The 19604-nt window shown below is 41.6% G+C and overlaps 1 protein-coding gene across 1 annotated transcript; it reads right to left on the bottom strand.

The window, feature by feature from the left end:
• Window positions 1-371: 371 nt before the first annotated feature.
• Window positions 372-19400, bottom strand: LOC137041341 (acyl-coenzyme A thioesterase 5-like). The gene is made up of 3 exons (XM_067417522.1): window positions 18839-19400; window positions 1870-2072; window positions 372-1734 (listed from the first exon to the last, which is right to left on the bottom strand). Exons 1-3 carry the CDS (start codon window positions 19344-19346, stop codon window positions 1129-1131), a joined length of 1317 nt encoding a protein of 438 aa, XP_067273623.1. The 5' UTR covers window positions 19347-19400; the 3' UTR covers window positions 372-1128.
• Window positions 19401-19604: the final 204 nt, after the last annotated feature.

The raw sequence follows: 19604 nt of genomic DNA, 5'->3' as shown, positions 1-19604 counted from the left end.
CTGACCCAGTCTTCTAGACATCACAATAACTTGGCCCTTGTCAAACTTGCTCAAATCCTTACGATTGCCCATTTTTCCTGTTTCTAACAAATCAACTTTGAGGACAAAATGTTCACTTGATGCCTAATATATCTCACCCACTAACAGGTGCCGTTATGAAAAGATAATCATTGTTATTAACTTTACTTGTGAACGATTGGCTTCCTAATAATCATTTGTGGATGCTGATCATTCCAGGGACAAACACATTAGGGTTTGATCAAAATCATGCAAATCAGACATAGGAGGCCACCTCTTAGAATAAGAAATATAGAATATTAGAATTACTCAAAATAATTAATAATACAACATAAAAAAACAGACATAATCTCAAGATATCTAATCATTCTTTATTGGAAGCTCCAGTATATGTTAGGTACATAAAGTAACTCACTTCCAACGGCCATGGTTGCATATCTCTGTCAGATAAACACCAAAAGTAAAGTGAGTATTTTTTACAATAAGATTCAAATGACTTTAAATAAATCAATGTTAAGTGGTCTCTACCGGTCAGATTTTTTTTAAATTAATATTTTTGCTTAAAAAATTGATAGTGACAGTAAATAATTTTACATTATTCCAAAGATTTCTATTTAAAAAATGGTGTTCTTTCCCAAAATCTCTGTTTTAGCAACATAACCGTTTTCATTCAACATTGATAATAATAAGAATTGTTTATGACAATCAAATCAACATATTAGAATGATTTCTGAAAGATTGTGTGACATTAAATGCTGGAATAATTCAGCTTTGCCAACACAGGAATAAATTACATTTTTCATTAAAATATAAAACTATTTTAAATTGTAATATTTCACAATATTACTGTTTTCACTGTGTTATTGATCAAATAAGTGCAGCATAAGTGAGCACAAGATTTGAAATGAAAAACATTTTACTGACCCCAAACTTAAACTTTAACACATACTGAATTAGTTTGATTTTACAAAAAAATTCTCCATACTTTGTATGAAACATCAGTAGATTTAAAAGCAAATCAACCATTATCAATAATTTGACCATTTTTTTTATTGCAAATCAACATTATAACTGGATGTCCTGACTCATGTACTATATGTTCCCTTTTTCTTACAACATAGATCTGCAATTGTGATCAGCAGCCGCTAGGTGTTTTTTGAAAAAATTCACAATCCTCTGCCATGCGTCTAACTGTGCTTCTGAATGAGCCTTGGGTTCCCCTCCAAACAAAACCACCTGGTTAGCTGCAGCATGAAAATTGGCGAGACAAAAGGGCATATAAGGCACCTCAATAAAGTGACCTGCTTTTTCATACCTCACCAGCTCGTAGTTATTTTTCCCATGTGCTTTGAGTCTGTCGCATGCGAGTTTTGCATAATAGGCACTTTGCCAATTCCGGTCAGCTTCTGACATTATAAACATGAAGTTACCAGAGGCACGCTCAATGGGAATAACGCTAGGAAGACCTATTTTGGACATCGGGTCATGCATGACATCCACGATATCCAAAAGGCCTGATGGTGTAATTTTTGCTCTTGTAATGTCGTACAAGAGGGGTGGAATACTGATGTCTTTGTAGTAGATGGGGACCAAAGTATTGGCATTGCATCCATTGATCCAAACAGTGGCCGATATACCAGGCAGGAAAGTTGCCATTGACAAAGCGAGATCTCCACTCTTTGATATGGACACTAGGCCAATTTTTTGATCGTTGACCTTTGAATACAACAAATGTTGGAATTTGAATTAATTAATAAATAATAATTAATAAATAAATTCTTATAAAATCTCCCATTGTAATTAGCTTCATATTATTTAGATTATGAGAACAATAAGGTTATACATACTAACCTCTGGCTGTTGTCTCAGGAAATCTATGCCTTCTTCAAAGTACTCGAGGTGAAATTTGTCAGCTCTTTTGGGTAAATCTTGGTAACCTTGAAAAGCCAAGGCAAAAACGGCAAAGCCTCGTTTTGCCAGCAGAGCTGCCCTCAACTCAAACGGACCTCCTCTAAACACATATGTATCCAATATCCCAGGAAAGGGTCCTTTACCTGAAAAATTAGAACATCAGCATTAAAAACGTACTCGGTTACTTTCGTAACCTCGGTTCCCTGAGAGAGAGGAACGAGTATTATGTATGGGGAAAACTCCTTTTCTCGAGAATATGAAGCAAAACTTTATTAATAAAGGTATCCATGTAAAGCGTAGTGCCGCTGTACGGCCATAACCCAGCGCGAGGAGCGCTCTTGTAGCGACTCAGGCGAATCAAACACACAATCGCCAGTTACATTTAACAAATATGTTTTGAAAGTTGTGCTTACTGACAGACCTTCCCCCAACACAACAGAGAAAGATTCTTCGTCACCCTGGAAACCATCTGATAAGATGTTTTATGGTTCAAAAGAATTTGGCCACATGAAGTCTTATACACAAAGAGCTTTTGCCTCAAATTATAGACAAACCATCTATAAATGAACATGCACCCCAGGACATTATATGTAAACACATAACTGTCTTGTAAAATGTTTATTCCGTATGGTATTTTGCATCTTTTTGTCTTTGTCCTAACAAAGTACTAGTTCAGATAACCTCATATATGTCATGTCTCCTATCAAATTAATGCTCACTTCACGACTTACACTTCCATGTATATCACTTATTCAGAAAATGCAGTGTGTGTTTGTTGCATTAATTATAGTATGAAGACTCAGAGACCCACTGAGTCGAACTTTCAAACAAAGAGCCATAAATCTGCTGAGGAATTTCCCGCCTGGAAATCCCAACAATCTCATTGGTTAAGTCTAACCCTGGAGGGTGGGACTTCTTCCAGACCTTAAAAGACCAGTGGAGACAATCTTCTCTCTCTTCTCTTCTCCGAAAATCTCTTGCTCTTAGGGGGGGGGGGGGGGGGGGGGGTTGCTGGCACATAAGCCATGCCACCAATGCAGGCCCTCCAAGCAGGCCTCATCTCTTCCAAAAATCTTCTCTTCTACAATCCGATCTTCAACAACACGAAGCGCCGCTAGAGAAAAGCCGCTTTCCTCTCTTCCTCGGAAAGAACCACCGGATATGCAGGAACAAACGCACACACGCGAGAAGCCACAACTAGAGCAAGTATTATCTTCCAAATTCAACTGCTGTAAAGAGGGTGTGTTATTTTTCCGTTGGGACAAGTTAACTCCGTGAAGGTCGTATTTGAGGAACTGAAGGAAAGCTGTTTCTTACCCTCCCCCACTCGTTGTCTCTCTCTCTCTCCCTCTCTCTCTCTCTTTTATCTCTCTCTAACTTCAGTCTATTCATTATTCTCTTTTATGTATTCTTTCGTTAATATCTATACTTCTACTCTCTTGATGCATATTTAGTATGTACTTTCTATGTGAATTGTAGTGTTATTTTTAGTCTGTGTTTATTAAACCTCCAAAAGACATTTAATGAGTTGAATCTGTTATTCTGCCACATACACGAAGTCAATGAAACTTGTGATCTAATGTTACCTAACTGCTTATGCTACTATGTTAGTAAAGTAAACTGTATGACCATTTGAAATATTGAACTTATCCTGATCAGTAAAGTTAATGTTTCTTATGCGCTCGTAAAGCAGTAATCCCTTATTGAGAATTGATTTGAAAAGTCTATAACTAATTTGCAGGACAAACTTAGTAGGATAATTTCAAGCAATTCCGTAAAGGGTTACTTGTATTTAATTAAACAATTTTCCCTATCGGAAAATTTTAATACGTAATGAATGACTGGCAAATAATATTCATAAATTCATGAATATTGAATATTAAATCCCTTTTGAGTTAATTATTCCCCGAGACATTAAACTCATGAGTCGTTGTTGTTACACTCTGATTGGCTGGGCGGCGGCAACTGCAGGAACCTATGGCGAGGCGGCTGAGAGGAACGAACCAATGGGGGGTGTTCCAGAAAGCCCGGCGTAAAAGGTGCTTATATTTGCATACAGGAGGCTATATAAGACCGTGATTCGCCATAGGTGTCAGGTTTTAAGATCGACTGAAGCGATACCTGAGAAGCATAAACACGGCACTGAACGTAATACTCGTTCCTCTCTCTCAGGGAACCGAGGTTACGAAAGTAACCGAGTACGTTCCCTTTCCAGAGAGGTTCCTCGTATTACGTATGGGGAACACAATGTAAAGCGCTGTGTGTGCTGACTGACCCAGAACACCCAAGCACATGTCAATAAATCCGCGAGAGACCAACAGAGGCGGCTTATAAGGGGGGAATGAAGAACCGGAAGAGTCGGTTCGTTTGAACAGCTGATCGGACATAGTCGGATCTTATGATGAATGAGAATGGTGCTTAAGGACTAATAAGTACAGGCCAAAACGTAAGGCAATCTGCCAGGGTCTATAGAGCCTAGATGGAGAGAAGCCCTGCTTGTAGAGCTGGAACCTCCAATTTGTAGAATCTGATAAAAGTGGACGGAGAGGCCCAGCCTGCCGCCGCACAGATATCTTCCAAAGAAATGCCACACGACCGAGCCCAAGATGAGGCCATGCCTCTAGTGGAGTGGGCTTTAACGCCTATAGGGCAAGTCAGGTTTTAGGATTCATATGCCAGCGAGATCGCGTCCACTATCCAGTGTGAGAGTCTTTGCTTCGTGACCGCACAACCTTTAGTGCAGCCGCCGAAGCAGACAAAGAGCTGGTCCGACTGCCTGAAGGGGGAGGTGCGCTCCAGATAAAGTCTCAAAGCTCTGACCGGGCAGAGTAGGTTCGCGCCCTGTTCGCCCTGAGATGCGGGTAATGGAAGCAGAGTAATAACCTGTGCTCTAAAAGTGGTAGAAAGCACTTTGGGTAAAGAACCATGTCTCGGTTTGAGAACAACCTTGGAGTTGTTGGGCCCGAACTTGAGACAGGACGGGTTCACTGAGAGTGCGTGTAGGTCACTCACACGTTTAACCGAGGCCAGAGCCAGCAGAAACGCGGGAAACGAGGTCCCAAATCGGGAGCGAGGGAGGGCGAGGGGGGTTCAATCTCCTAGCCCCGTTAATAAAACGTACAATGAGCTCACTTTTCCCTAGTGAATGTCCCGCGATCCGAGCGTGGTTAGCTGCTATGGCGGCGACATAAACTTTGAGCGTGGAGGGGGAACGACCCGCATCCAGTAGCTCTTAGAGAAAAGCGAGCACTTCTGCTGTTTCGCATGAGCGTGCGTCGATATTTCGGACGGCACACCAGTTAGAAAACACCGACCACTTCAGAGTATAGAGCCGCCTAGTCGCAGGGGCTCTAGCTTCCGCAATATTGTTCATAATTCTGTCAGAGAGGTTTCCCGATACCAGTTGATGGGCCATATGTGGAGGGCCCATAGTTCGGGACTGGGATGCCAGATCTTCCCCTTCGCCTGCGTGAGGAGGTATTTCCTCAGCGGAATGGGCCATGGGGCTGTGTCTGACAGCTGGATCAGATCGGAGAACCACGTTCGGTTCCTCCAGAGCGGGGCTATTAAAAGCACCGTGGATGCTGTCTCCCTGATTTTCTTGATGGTTTGCGGCAGCATCGCGATCGGGGGGAAAGCATATAGCGGGAGACTGGGCCAGGGCGTCCCTGCGTTTGGAGAAAAATATTGGGCAGTGTTGTCTTCTGAGGCGAAGAGATCCACCTTCGCTCTGCCGAAGGTGTTCCAAATTAAGAGAACCATTTGCGGGTGAAGAGACCATTCCCCTGGGGGAATGGGTCCCCTGGATAACATATCCGGACCCAGATTCAGAATTCCTGGCACGTGAGCCGCCCTCAGGGAGCTCAGGTTGTGCTCTGTCCATAAAAGGAGATGCTTCGCCATGCGGTGAAGAGAATGTGATCTCAGGCCGCCCTGGCAATTTATATACGCTACCACCGACATATGTTGTCTGTACGAACCAAGATGTGGTGGTTCTTTATATGTGGAAGGAAACCTCTCAGCGATAAGGCGACCGCTTTCATCTCTAGACAGTTTATGTGCAGCCGTTTTTCTGTTTCTGTCCACAGGCCAGAGATCGGCTTGCCCTCGTGTAGGGCTCCCCACCCGCGAGTGGAGGCATCTGTCGAGACCACTTTCAATTTCGTAACCGTGCCCATAAGCACGCCATTCCGATACCACTCTGTCCCCGTCCAAGGAGCCAAAGCTTTGACAACTTTGTGGTTCACTTTGACCGGAAGACAGCCCCATTTCCATGCGTAAGGTGGGACACGGGCGTGTAGCCAACGCTGGAGGGGACGCAAGTGTAACAGTCCCATCCTGAGCACTAACGATGCCGAGGCCATAAGGCCGAGCATCCTCTGAAAATGTTTCAGGGGAACACGAGTCCCGGCTTTGAATGAAGCCGCCATGTTCTGGACGGATAGCGCACGCTGTGTCGTTAGCCGCGCGTTCATGAGTCTCGAGTCTAAAATTATGCCCAGAAAAGATATATTTTGAGTGGGGGACAGCGAGCTCTTGGCGATATTGATCCTGAGACCCAAACAGTCTAAATGGTTGAGGAGCCAGGATCTGTGTGTTAGTAGTTGTGCTCGAGACTGGGCTATCACTAGCCAGTCGTCGAGGTAGTTGAGCACCCGCATCCCTTTCAGCCTGAGCGGGGCTAATACCGCGTCCATACATTTCGTAAACGTGCGGGGCGCCAGGGATAACCCGAATGGCAGGACCGTGTACTGATAAGCCTGCCCCTCGAAGGCGAATCTCAAGAATGGCCTGTGGTGGGGGGCTACCTGAACGTGAAAGTAGGCATCTTTCAGATCTATCGTGAAAAACCAGTCCCCGGGGTGAATGTGCGCGAGGATCTGTTTCACCGTCTCTTTTTGAGATTTATTTGGGCCGCCGTGATAACGGCGTTTGTGTGCAGGCGAGTGCGTTTGACAACGGGCTCGTTGGCTGCGAAACTGAGGTCGGCAGTCACCTGGGTGCAGGGAACTGGGAGACCAGGAGGGAGAGATGGGGGTCCGGCCGAGGCGAGACCTGACCATCTCCTCTTTCTCCTTGCGGCTAGGACGGCTTCGGAGGCTCGGGCTTCAACACAAGCTTGGGTCGAGGTCCCCGGCGTTCAGGAGGGGCGTCTAAGAAGGAGGCTTTATTCGTGTCCTTCATCTCGGTCAAATTCAGCCAAAGGTGCCTCTCTAAGACCGTCAGGTTAGCCATATTCTTTCCAATGGCTTGCGCGGTGGCTTTAGTAGCACGAAGGGCCAAGTCCGTCGCGCTGCGAAGGTCCTTCAAAACTTCGGGGACAGACTCGTCCAAAGAGGTCTGGCCTGGAACACCTGAAGGACAGCCATGGTGTGAAGGGCCGCGGAAGCCTGGCCAGCGGAGGCATACGCTCGGCCAGTGAGAGCAGAGGTGGTGCGGCAGGGCTTGGAAGGGTGCTGCGCCCTGGCCTGCCATCCTCTGGAGGAGGGCGGGCAGAGGTGCGCGGCGACAGCCTCTTCGAGGGGGGGGAAGAGACTCGTAGCCTTTTTCCTTGGCGCAGTTGACGGTAGAGAGCACTGAGGAAAAGGCGGATCTCGCGCGAGCAGAGTAGGGAGACTTCCAAGATTTAGTAAGCTCGTCATGTACCTCAGGGAAGAAAGGCGCGGGCTTCTGAGGAAAAGAGAGGCGGCGGCTTTCTAGGTACCACTCGTCCAGTCTGCTGCACGTTGGCTCTTCGGGCTGGGACCACTCGAGTCCGAGGTCTTCCACGGCCTTAGAGAGCACGCGGATAAGCTCCGCGTCAGCATTGTTTTTGGAGCTCATGGCGGTCTGCGTCGAAGCGGGGGGCTCCGAGACAGAAACTGACCACTCGCTACACGAAGCGGCAGTGGAGAGGCTGTCCTCGTCTTCCTCTGGCGACGGGCCACCGAAGGAAACCGAACAGGCCGCTCCATGAGAGGGGCGCTGTTCCTCCTGAGTGAAGGTGACCGGCGAAGGCGAGGCACGCGGGGAATGATCCGGCGTGCAGTCCCCCGACCGCTCTGGCAGCCTCTGGTCGCGGCGTTTCTTACGGCGCGGCCCAGCGGCAGGAGGAGGGACCTGGTTGAAGGTGGCGAGGCAAGCCCGAAGGGTCTGCAGCGCAATCACATCACACTCGGGGCAGCCGCCCCTGGAAAGCGCGAGCTGCGTGTGGTCCCGTCCGAGGCATGTCACACAGATGATGTGACGGCCGTTGCCGAGGAGAGGAGCTCTGCATGAGCCGCAGGAGGTGCGAGGCATTTGAAACAACGCCTTGCGCTCTTTTAGAAAGAAAGAATAAAAGGATACAGGCGCCGGATGGCGTAGCTGGAACGGCAGAGAAGGCGGAGAGGGAATCCGTTGTCCTCAGCTGCAGGTTCCGCTGGTGCTTTTCGACGGTGGTGCTTCTTCCGGAGGTCAGCGAAGGTGTCGCTGAAGGAGATAAAATCTGACACCTATGGCAAATCACGGTCTTATATAGCCTCCTGTATGCAAATATAAGCACCTTTTACGGCGGGCTTTCTGGAACGCCCCCCATTGGTTCGTTCCTCTCAGCCGCCTCACCATAGGTTCCTGCAGTTTCCGCGGCCCGGCCAATCAGAGCGCTCCTCGTGCTGGGCTATGGCCGTACAGCGGCACTACGCTTTACATGGATACCTTTATTAATAAAGTTTTGCTTCATATTCTCGAGAAAAGGAGTTTTCCCCATAGGTAATACGAGGAACCTCTCTCGAAAGGGAACTATACATTTGACAGGCTTGATTGAAATAATGGACAGCATTTGTGGGTGTTTTCAAACTGATGGGTGTTTATTAATCACGCAATGAAAATGATCCCCTTCACCCGGCCCCACCCCATGAGAAATGTAGCAGTGTTTTTTATTTTAGAGATTTTTATTGGATTTTGACATGCTTCAAAGCCTGCGATGATGGGAGACCGGACCATAAGCATGTAAATCTGTAGCCAGTTAAATATCTATAATACGCAACTATTAGTTAACAGTTTATTTCTTTCGTTAAATATAAGTGTTACAATATGTTGTAAACATTAATATATTACGTCCAAGTCTTTACCATCCCAGAAGATGATGTCCAGCTCAGGCCTTACCAGAGTCTCTATTGTGCATTATTCCCCGGTCCAACTCCAGCTTCTCCCGCTCAGCTCAATGAAAGTATAGAACAGTGTTTGTTTATTTGCATTTTGTCTTATAATTTTGAGTGACAGATGTCGCATTTGATTTAGCCTATTTTTTTCTGTGATAATTTTTAGCTGGTGTTGACAGTACATGAAAAATAAATGATTGCACGGACAACATATCCTATCACCAGTGTCTCTCTTTCTATAAGGGAAATTTAAAAGAGAGATTCTGGAAACAAAATCTAAATTTAGCTGGATCAGTCGGGTCGGGAATAAAATAATTTATAGCGGGTGAGCACGGAGTGAATTTTAAGTGTGAGCGGGAAGTTCGGAATAGCGGGAGCGGGACGAACAAAAAAGCCCCACGCAGATGTAATTTGTAGGCTATTTAAAAAAAGTGGGCCTCACTTTATATTAGGTGGCCTTAAGTACTATGTACTTACATTAAAAAATAAGTACAATGTACTTACTGTGTTCAAATTGTATTGCAAAGCACCTTTGCTGATACTGAGGTGGGATACAGGACAGGTGTGGTGGTGTGGGTCAGTTTAAGGGTAGGGTTAGGTGTAAGGGAAGTGCCAACTGTGTAATTACAAATGTAACTAAAATTAATTACAGACATAATTACATGCAGGTATTTTTTAATATGTAAATACGATGTAAAAACATGTATGTACACGATAAGTGCATTGTATCAAATTATTAATTAAAATGTTACTACATAGTGGTAAAGGCCACCTAATATAAAATGGGTACAAAAAGTGTAGAAAAAAAATAGAAAAAAGAAAGAAACAGTGAAAAGAGAGATAATGGACTGATTCCCCTTCTTGACAGAATGGTTGAGAAATAAATAGCTTTTATGCAAGTTAAAATTGGGAAAATAAAGTTCATCTTGTTTGCTCAGGGCAAGGAACTGTGCGAATGCACTAAACGTTTTGTTTACTTCAAGTGCTTGCGCTGTTGTGTTTAATAGTATCCAGGCTACACTTGAGTTAGCCTACCGACCCCTATACTGTCTTTATGGGAAATCTGATCGAATGCCACGGGAATGCGGACCAGTCAAATCCTGTAGTGTGCTATGAATGCTATGCACCCCAGTGTGCTATGAATTCTGGGATAGGGAAGGCTGTGAAGTTGTGGGAAGGTTCCATCTGCTGTACCCTTCCTTTGCCTGAGAAACGAAGGGCACATTTTGTATTTCTAAATGAAGTCGCTGGCCCTTTCCCAAATGGCACCCTAAACCCTCACGGTCTTCATCTGAGTCCGCATTTTAACAACTTAATGCCGCTTTGACTGCTGGGTAGAAGTCCTCTGCGTAGCTAGCAAACTTGTGGGCTCAGCTGCAAAGGAGGCGTTCATGAGCACCCTTCTTTAAGCTTAAATGATGAATGGGCACCCTACCGTCTTGTGGACTTGACAGGCACGTGCACGCAATGGCCATTGTAAGTCCACAAGACCGAAGGTGCACATGAAGTGTGCCATTTGGGACAGGGCCGCTCATGAATTGTGGCAGCCTTTGCCGCACCGCTGTGATGCAATCACACTTCAAATGAGGCCTTCAGAGGTGCAGCTTAGAGGGTGATCCAAAATGGCGCTCTAATCAGTCACGATTTGAGGAGCTCCTCATACTCAGTTAGAAAGGTTTTAAGATGTATATATATTTTTTCCAGATCACCTTTAATTGCTGTACTGGCTATTAAAATGGGAAAATCAGAGAAGAGAAAAAGTAGGAATGCACATGCACGACTATCTGAGCCAAGACAGACTCCACAGAATTCATGCTGTGCAAGGAAGAATTCCCATGTCTTCCAGAAACACCATGTAAGTCCCCTGCCATCAAACAACGCAAGACAGAGAGAAACTGCCATCACAACTGCCATCCTCTCACAATTTGTGGAGCTTTCTAGGCTGATTAATAATCGTTCGGATGCTTTGGAAAAGATGGTAGGGGAAACCATGTGTGATTGCTAGTATCAAAGAAACAATCAATGAAAATACTAGGCAGATCTCTTGAGTGCAAGATGTTATCGACTTTATGAGTGCTGGAGTAAAAGATTTGAAAGTGAAAATTGGCGCAACTGATTCACTAACCAGAAGAGTCAAGGTTAACTTGCATGAACAGGAGAAGCAGCTTATGCACCTTGAGGCTTACTCACGATGATGAAGTCTCAGAGTTCATGGGGTACCTGAAAGCGAATGAGATGGTTCGAGAAAAGATCATCGATGTCTGCCAGCATCTTCTGCCAGACGCGAAACACAAACTCCCGGATGTCGTGGACACCGTTCATCGTTTGGGTCGCAAACGGTTGAACGATAGCAAGCCCAGAGGAATCATCGTCCAGTTTACTTCTCCTTTTCAACGCGATGCGGTCTGGCGTGCAGCTAAAGATTCAAGTTTTCTTAAAAACAACAATTTGAAAATATCAGAGGATCTATCTACAGCGGAAAGAGAATGAAGAAACAAGCTATGGCCGTCATGGAAAAGGCGAGAAAAGAGAACAAGCGAGCTTACTTTGTGGGTGGAAGGGCCTTTTGTAAAGGGGTCTGAAATATTCCCTCCTGACTGATGTGCGTCTCTCATTAATTGTCTCTCGACATTAATATTGCGTCCACCCTTTTGGTTGACTGAAGTTCATTGATGTTCTGAAATAGAATCCTCAGTCTACAGTTCTTCCCAGGACACTGAAGACACTTATCTGGCGGTACTACACTGTTGACTGTTCTGCAAGACATTAAAAAAAATGGCTTTCACATGGGTTAAATAGTTCTATTTTAGAGCTTCTTACAGTCTGTTGTGATATGTTGTGACGTTCTAGTAGCCTATGGTTCAGACGTGCTGTCTGGCTTGTATATTACAATACAGTCTTCTAATAACTTAAACAATCCGGTATCATACTTTTATGTTCTAAATTTTAGATGTATTCAAAGTTTTATTTAATTAGTATTACATGCTGTTTTTCAATATATTGTTCCTATTTTTCGAGTTGCGGTTCTAGTGTTCGATTATTGACCAGTTAAAGGTTAGTAGCCTAAAAAAAGTTATTTGTTTAGCTTAGGTCTATTCAATTTTTTTTCCCTTTCTATTTTTTTCTCTTTAATTTCCTTTCTACTTCATGTCTTAATCTATTATTTCGTTAAATGCTAGAGGGCTACAAAATCTCACTAATCGAAACGCTATTTTCTTAAATCTCAAACAATTTAAGTCTGACTTTTGTTTTCTCCAAGAATGTCACTCAACTATAGAGGATCTTAATTTTTGGAGGTCACAATGGGGATTGGACAAATGGATATCTCATGGTACAACGCATTCAGCCGGTGTATGCATATAAAAAAAAAAAACAGTTTAAAGGAAAGGTGTTACTTAATGTAAGTGATTAGATGGACGTTATATCTGTCTCGTTACTGAAATCTCAAATTTGACATGTATTCTTGTCTGCGTTTATGGCTTTAAGCAGCAGAAAGGAAATGAAGCCTTGTTTAGTCGCATAGAGGAATGTGCTTTAAAATTATTGACTAAATACCCAAATTCCATGCTTATATTTGGTGGAGATTTTAATGTGGATTTAGATGGCAGTGTACACAGATGGCCTCCAAAACTCTCTGACAATTCTAGTTTATACTTGAAAATGTTTATGCAAAGATTTTCTTTGATTGATAGTTGGAGAGTATTGCATCCCTCTTAAAAAATGTTCACATGGTGCAATAATTCTCTTTCCTCTCAGTCCCGAATTGACATATGGCTCATCTCTAAAGAAATATGCAATACCTCTACTGATATTTTCCCATCACCATTTTCTGACCACAAGAGTATCTTTATTCGTACCCATTTTCTTGCCCCTGATAATGTGCGCGGATTCTCCTCTTACTGGAAACTTAACAACTCAATTCTCTCTTACAGTGAGGTAGAAAATGAAATTAATAAGATAATTCACAAAAATGGGAGGAGAATAGGTACAGCACCAATTGGGAATTTACAAAATATGAAATTAGCAAATATCTTAGAAATTTAGTACTGATTTGGCAAAAAAGAAAAAAGCTGATGAAAATTCCATTGTATGCAAAAATCACCAATTTGTTATCTAAAAATGTGGATGATTTACTTGATTATGTAAAAGCAGAATTGGTTGAATTACAGTGCAAACTGGATAACATATATAAACATAAAGCGGAAGGAGCGTTTATTAGATCACGCAGAAAATGGCTCGAAGAATGTGAATGAAACTCTGCATATTTTTTTTCAGATTGGAAAGACAACAAGCTAAAAATAACCAAATTCAAAAACTAAATTAACGGTACACTCTAAAAAATGCTGGGTTAAAAACAACCCAAGTTGGGTTGAAAATGCACCGACCCAACAATTGGGTTGTTTTAACCCAATGGTTGAGTTGTTCTTACCCAGCAATTGGGTTGTCTTAAGCAACATTTAACCCAACCACTGGGTTAAAACAACTCAACCACTGGGTTAAAACAACTCAACCATTGGGTTAAAACAACCCAATTGTTGGGTCGGTGCATTTTCAACCCAACTTGGGTTGTTTTTAACCCAGCATTTTTTAGAGTGTAATATCTGTGAGGACCCTAAAAATATTGCATAGTTCTGTGCCAAATTTTACAGTGATCTGTATACTTCTAAATTTTCCAAAGAACATATGAATGATTTCTTTAAATAAGTACTTAATGTAAACTAGTTAAGTAATATAGATAGTAACTTTTATGATTCCTCTATCACATTGAAGGAGATAAAGGAGGCTATTAATAATTTAAAAGCTAAAAAATCTCCAGGAACTGACGGACTCAGCTCAGAATTTTAGAAATTATTTAGTCATAGTATAGCTCCATTCTTGTTAAAGGTTTATGGGGAAGGTATAGAAAAAACATTACTTCCAGCCACATTGTGTCAAGGATTAATAACTCTTATCCCCAAATTAAATAAAGACCCCCTCTTAATAGACAATTGGCGCCCAATCACACTATAAATAATGATTATAACATTTTAGCTTTAGTCCTAGCAAAAAGATTAAAATACGTTTTGAACTCTATAATTGATGAAACGCAGTCTGGGTTTATGCAGAAAAGACACATTTCTATTTATATACGATTAGTACTAGATATGTTAGACTATTCAGAATTAATTGACAGCGATGGCTTCATTTTCTTTTTAGATTACTACAAAGCCTTTGACAAATTTTTATTTCATGCTCTTCAAAGAATTGGCTTTGGTGACTCCTTTTGCAGAATGATCCAAACACTATAAATAAACTGAAACAGCTCAGTTAACTTAAGTAATGGTACTTCACCTAGATTCTTTTTAAAACGAGGAGTAAGACAAGGATGCCCAGTTTCTCCTTACCTATTTCTAATTGCAACACAGTTCCTTAGCGCTCATATCAATAGTAGTCCCTTAAAGGGTATTACAATCGGCAACACTAAAATAAAAATAACTCAATTAGCGGATGATACAGCTTTATTCTTGAATGATTCGACAAAAATTCCAGTGGCTTTGGATATTCTTCAGTCCTTTTCTAAAGCATCTGGATTAAATCTAAATATGAATAAATGTGAATTGCTACCCAATAAAAATGTCTCTCTTTCTTCAATTCAGAATATTACCTTTAAAAATAGGGTAACATAACTAGGTATACAAATTACTAAAGACGAATGTAGGTGTTCAACAAACTTCAAACCTATCATTACCAAAACACAAAAAATGTAATTGCTGGCTATACAAAGAGATCTGTCCTTAAAAGGCAGAACACTGCTCTCTAAGGCAGAGGGTCTGTCTCGCTTGGCCTATGCAGCTCAGTCTCTGTTTGTGAACAAGCCCACTTCTAAATAAATTAATGAGATTTTAATAAAATGCTTATGGAAAAATAAGTGTCATTATATGAGAAAATCAGTCATACTAAACTCTTATAATAATGGTGGTCTGAACTTAATTGATTTTGACACCCTCAACAATACTTTAAAAATGAATTAGCTGAATCAGTACCTAACCAAACCATCTTCTATTTTCCCTCAACTTGTTTTTTCATGACTTGGTGGAATTTATTTTCTCTTAATGTGTAATTATGATATATCCAAACTCCCTATAAAACTATCCAACTTTCATCGTCAGGTTCTCTTAGTTTGGGCTTTAATTTATAAACATAACTTTTCACCACAGAGATGTTTTATCTGGAAGAATAAGAACATTTTATTCAAGAAGTAATAGCTATTTTATTATAATTGGTTCAGTAATGGTTTATTTTTGGTGGAGCAGTTGTTTAATAAGCAAGGTCTTTTGTTCAGATACTCAGAATTTCTTTCCGAATACCAAATACCAATAACCGCAAAAGAATTGGCCACATTAATGTGAGCTATTCCCTCTGGGTTATGTATGCTTTTTAAAAACTGAAATTACACCACCTCAGTATCTACTGCGTCCCTTCCCAAACCTTCTGATACCCCTGTTGGTCAAATTTGTTTCTCTGAGTCGAAAGCTAAAAACTATAAAATAAGATATCTATTTCTTAAAAATGTGATTTCTTTTCCAACAGTTATTTCCTTTTGGAATATTTTGTTTGTTAACATTCATTGGAAAAAGGTATCCCTTAACGTTAGTGTGTGTCCCGAAACGAACTTAGTTAAGAATACCTTCTTTAAGTCATACTTTCGTAAGGTTGGTCTGGACCACTCTTAGCTATACCTTATCACTATTAAAAGTTCATTCCACTAGTGGCCACCACTGTGAAAAAAGCTTCTTCATATGTCAGTCTATACGAATATAATTCTGAAGTTGTAATATACACCCAGTGTTCAATTAGGCTAGTTGAATAGTTTTTTTGTTTGGTTTTTATGCAAGGATTAAAATTGTCGTACAATTTTTGAGAGACGGTGTTAACATTAAGTGACATGGCATCTGACGCACAGGAACCAATGGCACATGTCGCGACACACGCAGTGGCACTTCCGGTTCTCATTGGCATATGTCAGTGGATAGTGACATGAAACGCTGACACTGGCAGTGACACTGAGTCGCGGACATGTCGCTGTATGTGACACTCACTGGCAGATGAGCTGAACAACTATACTAACGTAATTGTGGCACAAAAGCCAAAATAAATATCCTATTTTCGTGACTTCCCCCCCCCCCCCCTTAAATAAATGTTAATCTAACTTGTTAAATTTAGTAATATGTGTTAGTTTGTGACAAGCAGTATCTGAGTGGCATGTGCCACTGAATGATTTATGCAATGCCAATATAATTAGTTGTGAAATATTAAAGCCATGACTGAGTAGGCCTAAGTATGCAAAAAATAAATTTGATAAAGTATTTACAAATTTGCCTTAACATATCAGACTCTGATACTATCAGATACTGTATTTGCTACCGTCAAACTTGCAAACAAAATGTCAAATACACCACCCGTTGATGTTCCTCAACTGTCTTAAGTTATGATGTATCTTTAAGCTGGCTATACTGACACCTAGAGGAGAGCGTGCAGCATGATGCAAAATTAAAGCTTTACTACAGTAACGGATGCGACTGTTAATGCGATATTTGTAGTGACTTATGATGGTTTGTACGTGTTTTCTAGGATGTGCAGTTTGTGTGATCAACAACATTGGCACCAATATTGGTATTGAATAAATCATTCAGTGGCACATGCCACTCAGATACTGCCTGTCACAAACTAACACATATTACTAAATTTAACAAGTTAGATTAACATTTATTTAAGAGGGGGAAAAAAGTCACGAAAATAGGATATTTATTTTGGCTTTTGTGCCACAATTACGTGAGTATAGTTGTTCAGCTCATCTGCCAGTGAGTGTCACATACAGCGACATGTTCCGCGACTCAGTGTCACTGCCAGTGTCAGCGTTTCATGTCACTATCCACTGACATATGCCAATGAGAACCGGAAGTGCCACTGCGTGTGTCGCGACGTGCCATTGGCTCCTGTGCGTCAGATGCCATGTCACTTAATGTTAATACTGCTACTGGATTTTTTTATTACAAACACTAATGGTTGATAGCTTTTTAATGATATTATCCAAAGGTACATCAGCTGGCAAATCATTAGTCAGGAAAGGCTTAGCAGTCTATTTAAAGGGAATGATTGTGGAGGGGAGTTTAGTCAAACTTTGGCAGCGAGGCAGCGAATAGAATTGTGCTAAATCAAAGACGGCCCCATCTGCGAAGCCATTTAGTCGTGAAAACTTTAGTCCCCTGCTGCATGGGCAATCATCCCTGGTTGTGGAGTAAATCAAGACACTATGGAAAATATGTTGTAATGATTTAAATGACGCGTGATGCTCATGCGGTTGAGCATGAGATTGCTGGTTCATGCACTCATTTCAGAATTATGTAAAATTTAGGTGCCATTCTGTTTGATAAATGAAAGATCAACTATTTCTGATGTGCTTATTTTATAAAGAACATATTTTTTTCCGCATAACGCAGTGAAACAGCCCCTGCATAGAGTAAATAATCGATTCTTGAGCCATTGATATAAGCCAATTCAGCACCGCCGCCACGGACAGCACCTGTTAACGTCGCACTTAAGAAGGTTTACCTTAAGCGACCTCCTAAGGTATAGTTCGGGGGGAACACACCTAGAAATGGTATACCTTCAGTTAAGTTATACCTTTAGAGTCTTCGTAGCGCGCTAAGAGACAACGTTATCGGGAAATGCAGCCCTGGTCTTTGCAGCAGAAATTCTGTCTTACATATAAAGTGAAAGAAATTTCCTTTAAGCTCATACACAGGTTCTATCCTGTTAAGAAATTTATACAAAAATCTAAATCTGACATTGAATTAACATGCTCTTTTTGTTTGAATTCTGATGAAACTGTGGTTCACTTATTTTGGTCATGTCCTTATACTCAGAAGCTCTGAAAGTACTGTATTTGTCAAGTGTAACATTTTGCCAGGCTTCTCAATACATATGAGGAATGTTATATTTTGGGTATTTTGACTCAGACCTCATAAACGAAAATACCTGTTTTGCTATGAATTTAATCTTTTTCCTGAGCAAATTTTACATTCACAAATATAAATTTACAAACTGTCTCTGTCTTCTTAAAGGAAATTGAAAATTATTTAAATCTGATTTCAGTATCTACTAATAAGAATACTAAAAGGACTGATAGGATTTGCACTGCCTTTGATCTCTTCATGTGAACATTTGTATGTGATGTAATGGCCCTCATCTTGCTCTTCTTTTTTTCTCTTTCTTTACCTTTTTTATTTATCATTTCGATGGTTGTCTCATTTATTGTCGATGTTGTGTGTTGTATGCCTTCTTTTTGTGTGGTTCTGTTATCAGCAATAAAAAAAAAGAAAAAAGGTGCAGCTTTCACATTGGGACAGCTTCGTAGTGCCGCTATGACGTAACAGCACTTCAAATGCCTTCGAAGTGCGCGCACTTCACTTTGGGACACCGCTAGAGACATGGGCAAATCAGTTAACATCGTTGAAAAAACGCCCCTCTGATTAAGGCCTTGCCCACTGATCTGGTAAATCTATCATTACTATCCTGCGGAGATCTATACTTGGACCCTACTACCCTAAAAGTGTCAAGCAGTGTTACACTTCACTTTTTCACCACAAGGCGCCGCTACAAAACAGTCTGTATAAGTTATTGGCATCTTAATTTAGAGTTAGATTAATTTAAATACTTAAATCATCCTAGCTGAGAACCAATGCTAAATGGAGTGCCTTATGAACTTTAAAGTTATTTAAGACGTTTATACAGCAAAAATAACTGACCAGGTGGCATAAAAATAGTTCCTCTGATTCTGCCTTCGGCTACAGGAATTCTCCGGACGCCATCAGTCATGCAGTGCCTCTCGTTTGTTATTTTGGCGATGACTTTATCATCACTGACACATTCAAGGTCAACTAGAGCAGGGCGAGTTACGTCTGTTAGTGTAAACTTGCAGCTTACGACGTCTGCCTTCAGTGCCCAGAATAAGCCCATTGGTTCAACTCCGGTAAAGCTGCCACCAAGAGAAGGGTCGCGGTTGAGGTCAACTTGGCCACTTGCGTCTGCTTGGTAGGTGGCCGAAGCTTTGAAAACGAGTCCATTGTCATCTGTGATTTCAGAGCGTAAATCCACGCGTTGTTGTGGTTTTAAGCCACTCACTGTCACTTGCACTGGGTCTTCAAAAGAGCACTTATAACTTGGCAAAAGCCTAATATTGACCCCCGAACTGTAATGCATTTTCCCAGCACTTCTTGCGAAAGAGGTAAATGCAAACTTCAGCAGGGAACACATGTCGTCTGACTGTGTGAGTGTGACTGACTGACTACTGTCAGTTACAATGCTGTTGTTGTTTGCTGGCGGTTTGAAAACCAACTTTCGGTGCATTACCGCCATCAACTGGACTGGAGAGTGAAGCATTAATAATTCGAAAGAAAGAAAATAAACAAAAACAAACAAAAAAACTAAATTCTCCCTTCTATTTCTGTCTTTAAAATATTTTATAACCGTATCATATACTTTTAATTCTCTGCTTGATCTAAAAACACTTCT

The sequence above is a fragment of the Pseudorasbora parva genome, chromosome 15 (assembly GCF_024679245.1).
Source record: "Pseudorasbora parva isolate DD20220531a chromosome 15, ASM2467924v1, whole genome shotgun sequence".
Classification (NCBI taxonomy): Eukaryota; Metazoa; Chordata; class Actinopteri; order Cypriniformes; family Gobionidae; genus Pseudorasbora; species Pseudorasbora parva.
The sequence above is the reverse complement of the archived record's forward strand: the minus strand, read 5'-3'. Positions and strand labels throughout refer to the sequence as shown.

Coding starts and splice junctions, on each gene's coding strand:
- LOC137041341 (XM_067417522.1), bottom strand. CDS start 19,346: ATGTGTTCCCTGCTGAAGTTTGCATTTACCTCTTTCGCAAGAAGTGCT. Junction 2,073..18,838: donor AACTATTTTTATGCCACCTG/GTCAGTTATTTT, acceptor CTAATTTTTCAG/GTAAAGGACCCTTTCCTGGG. Junction 1,735..1,869: donor TCCTGAGACAACAGCCAGAG/GTTAGTATGTAT, acceptor TTGTATTCAAAG/GTCAACGATCAAAAAATTGG.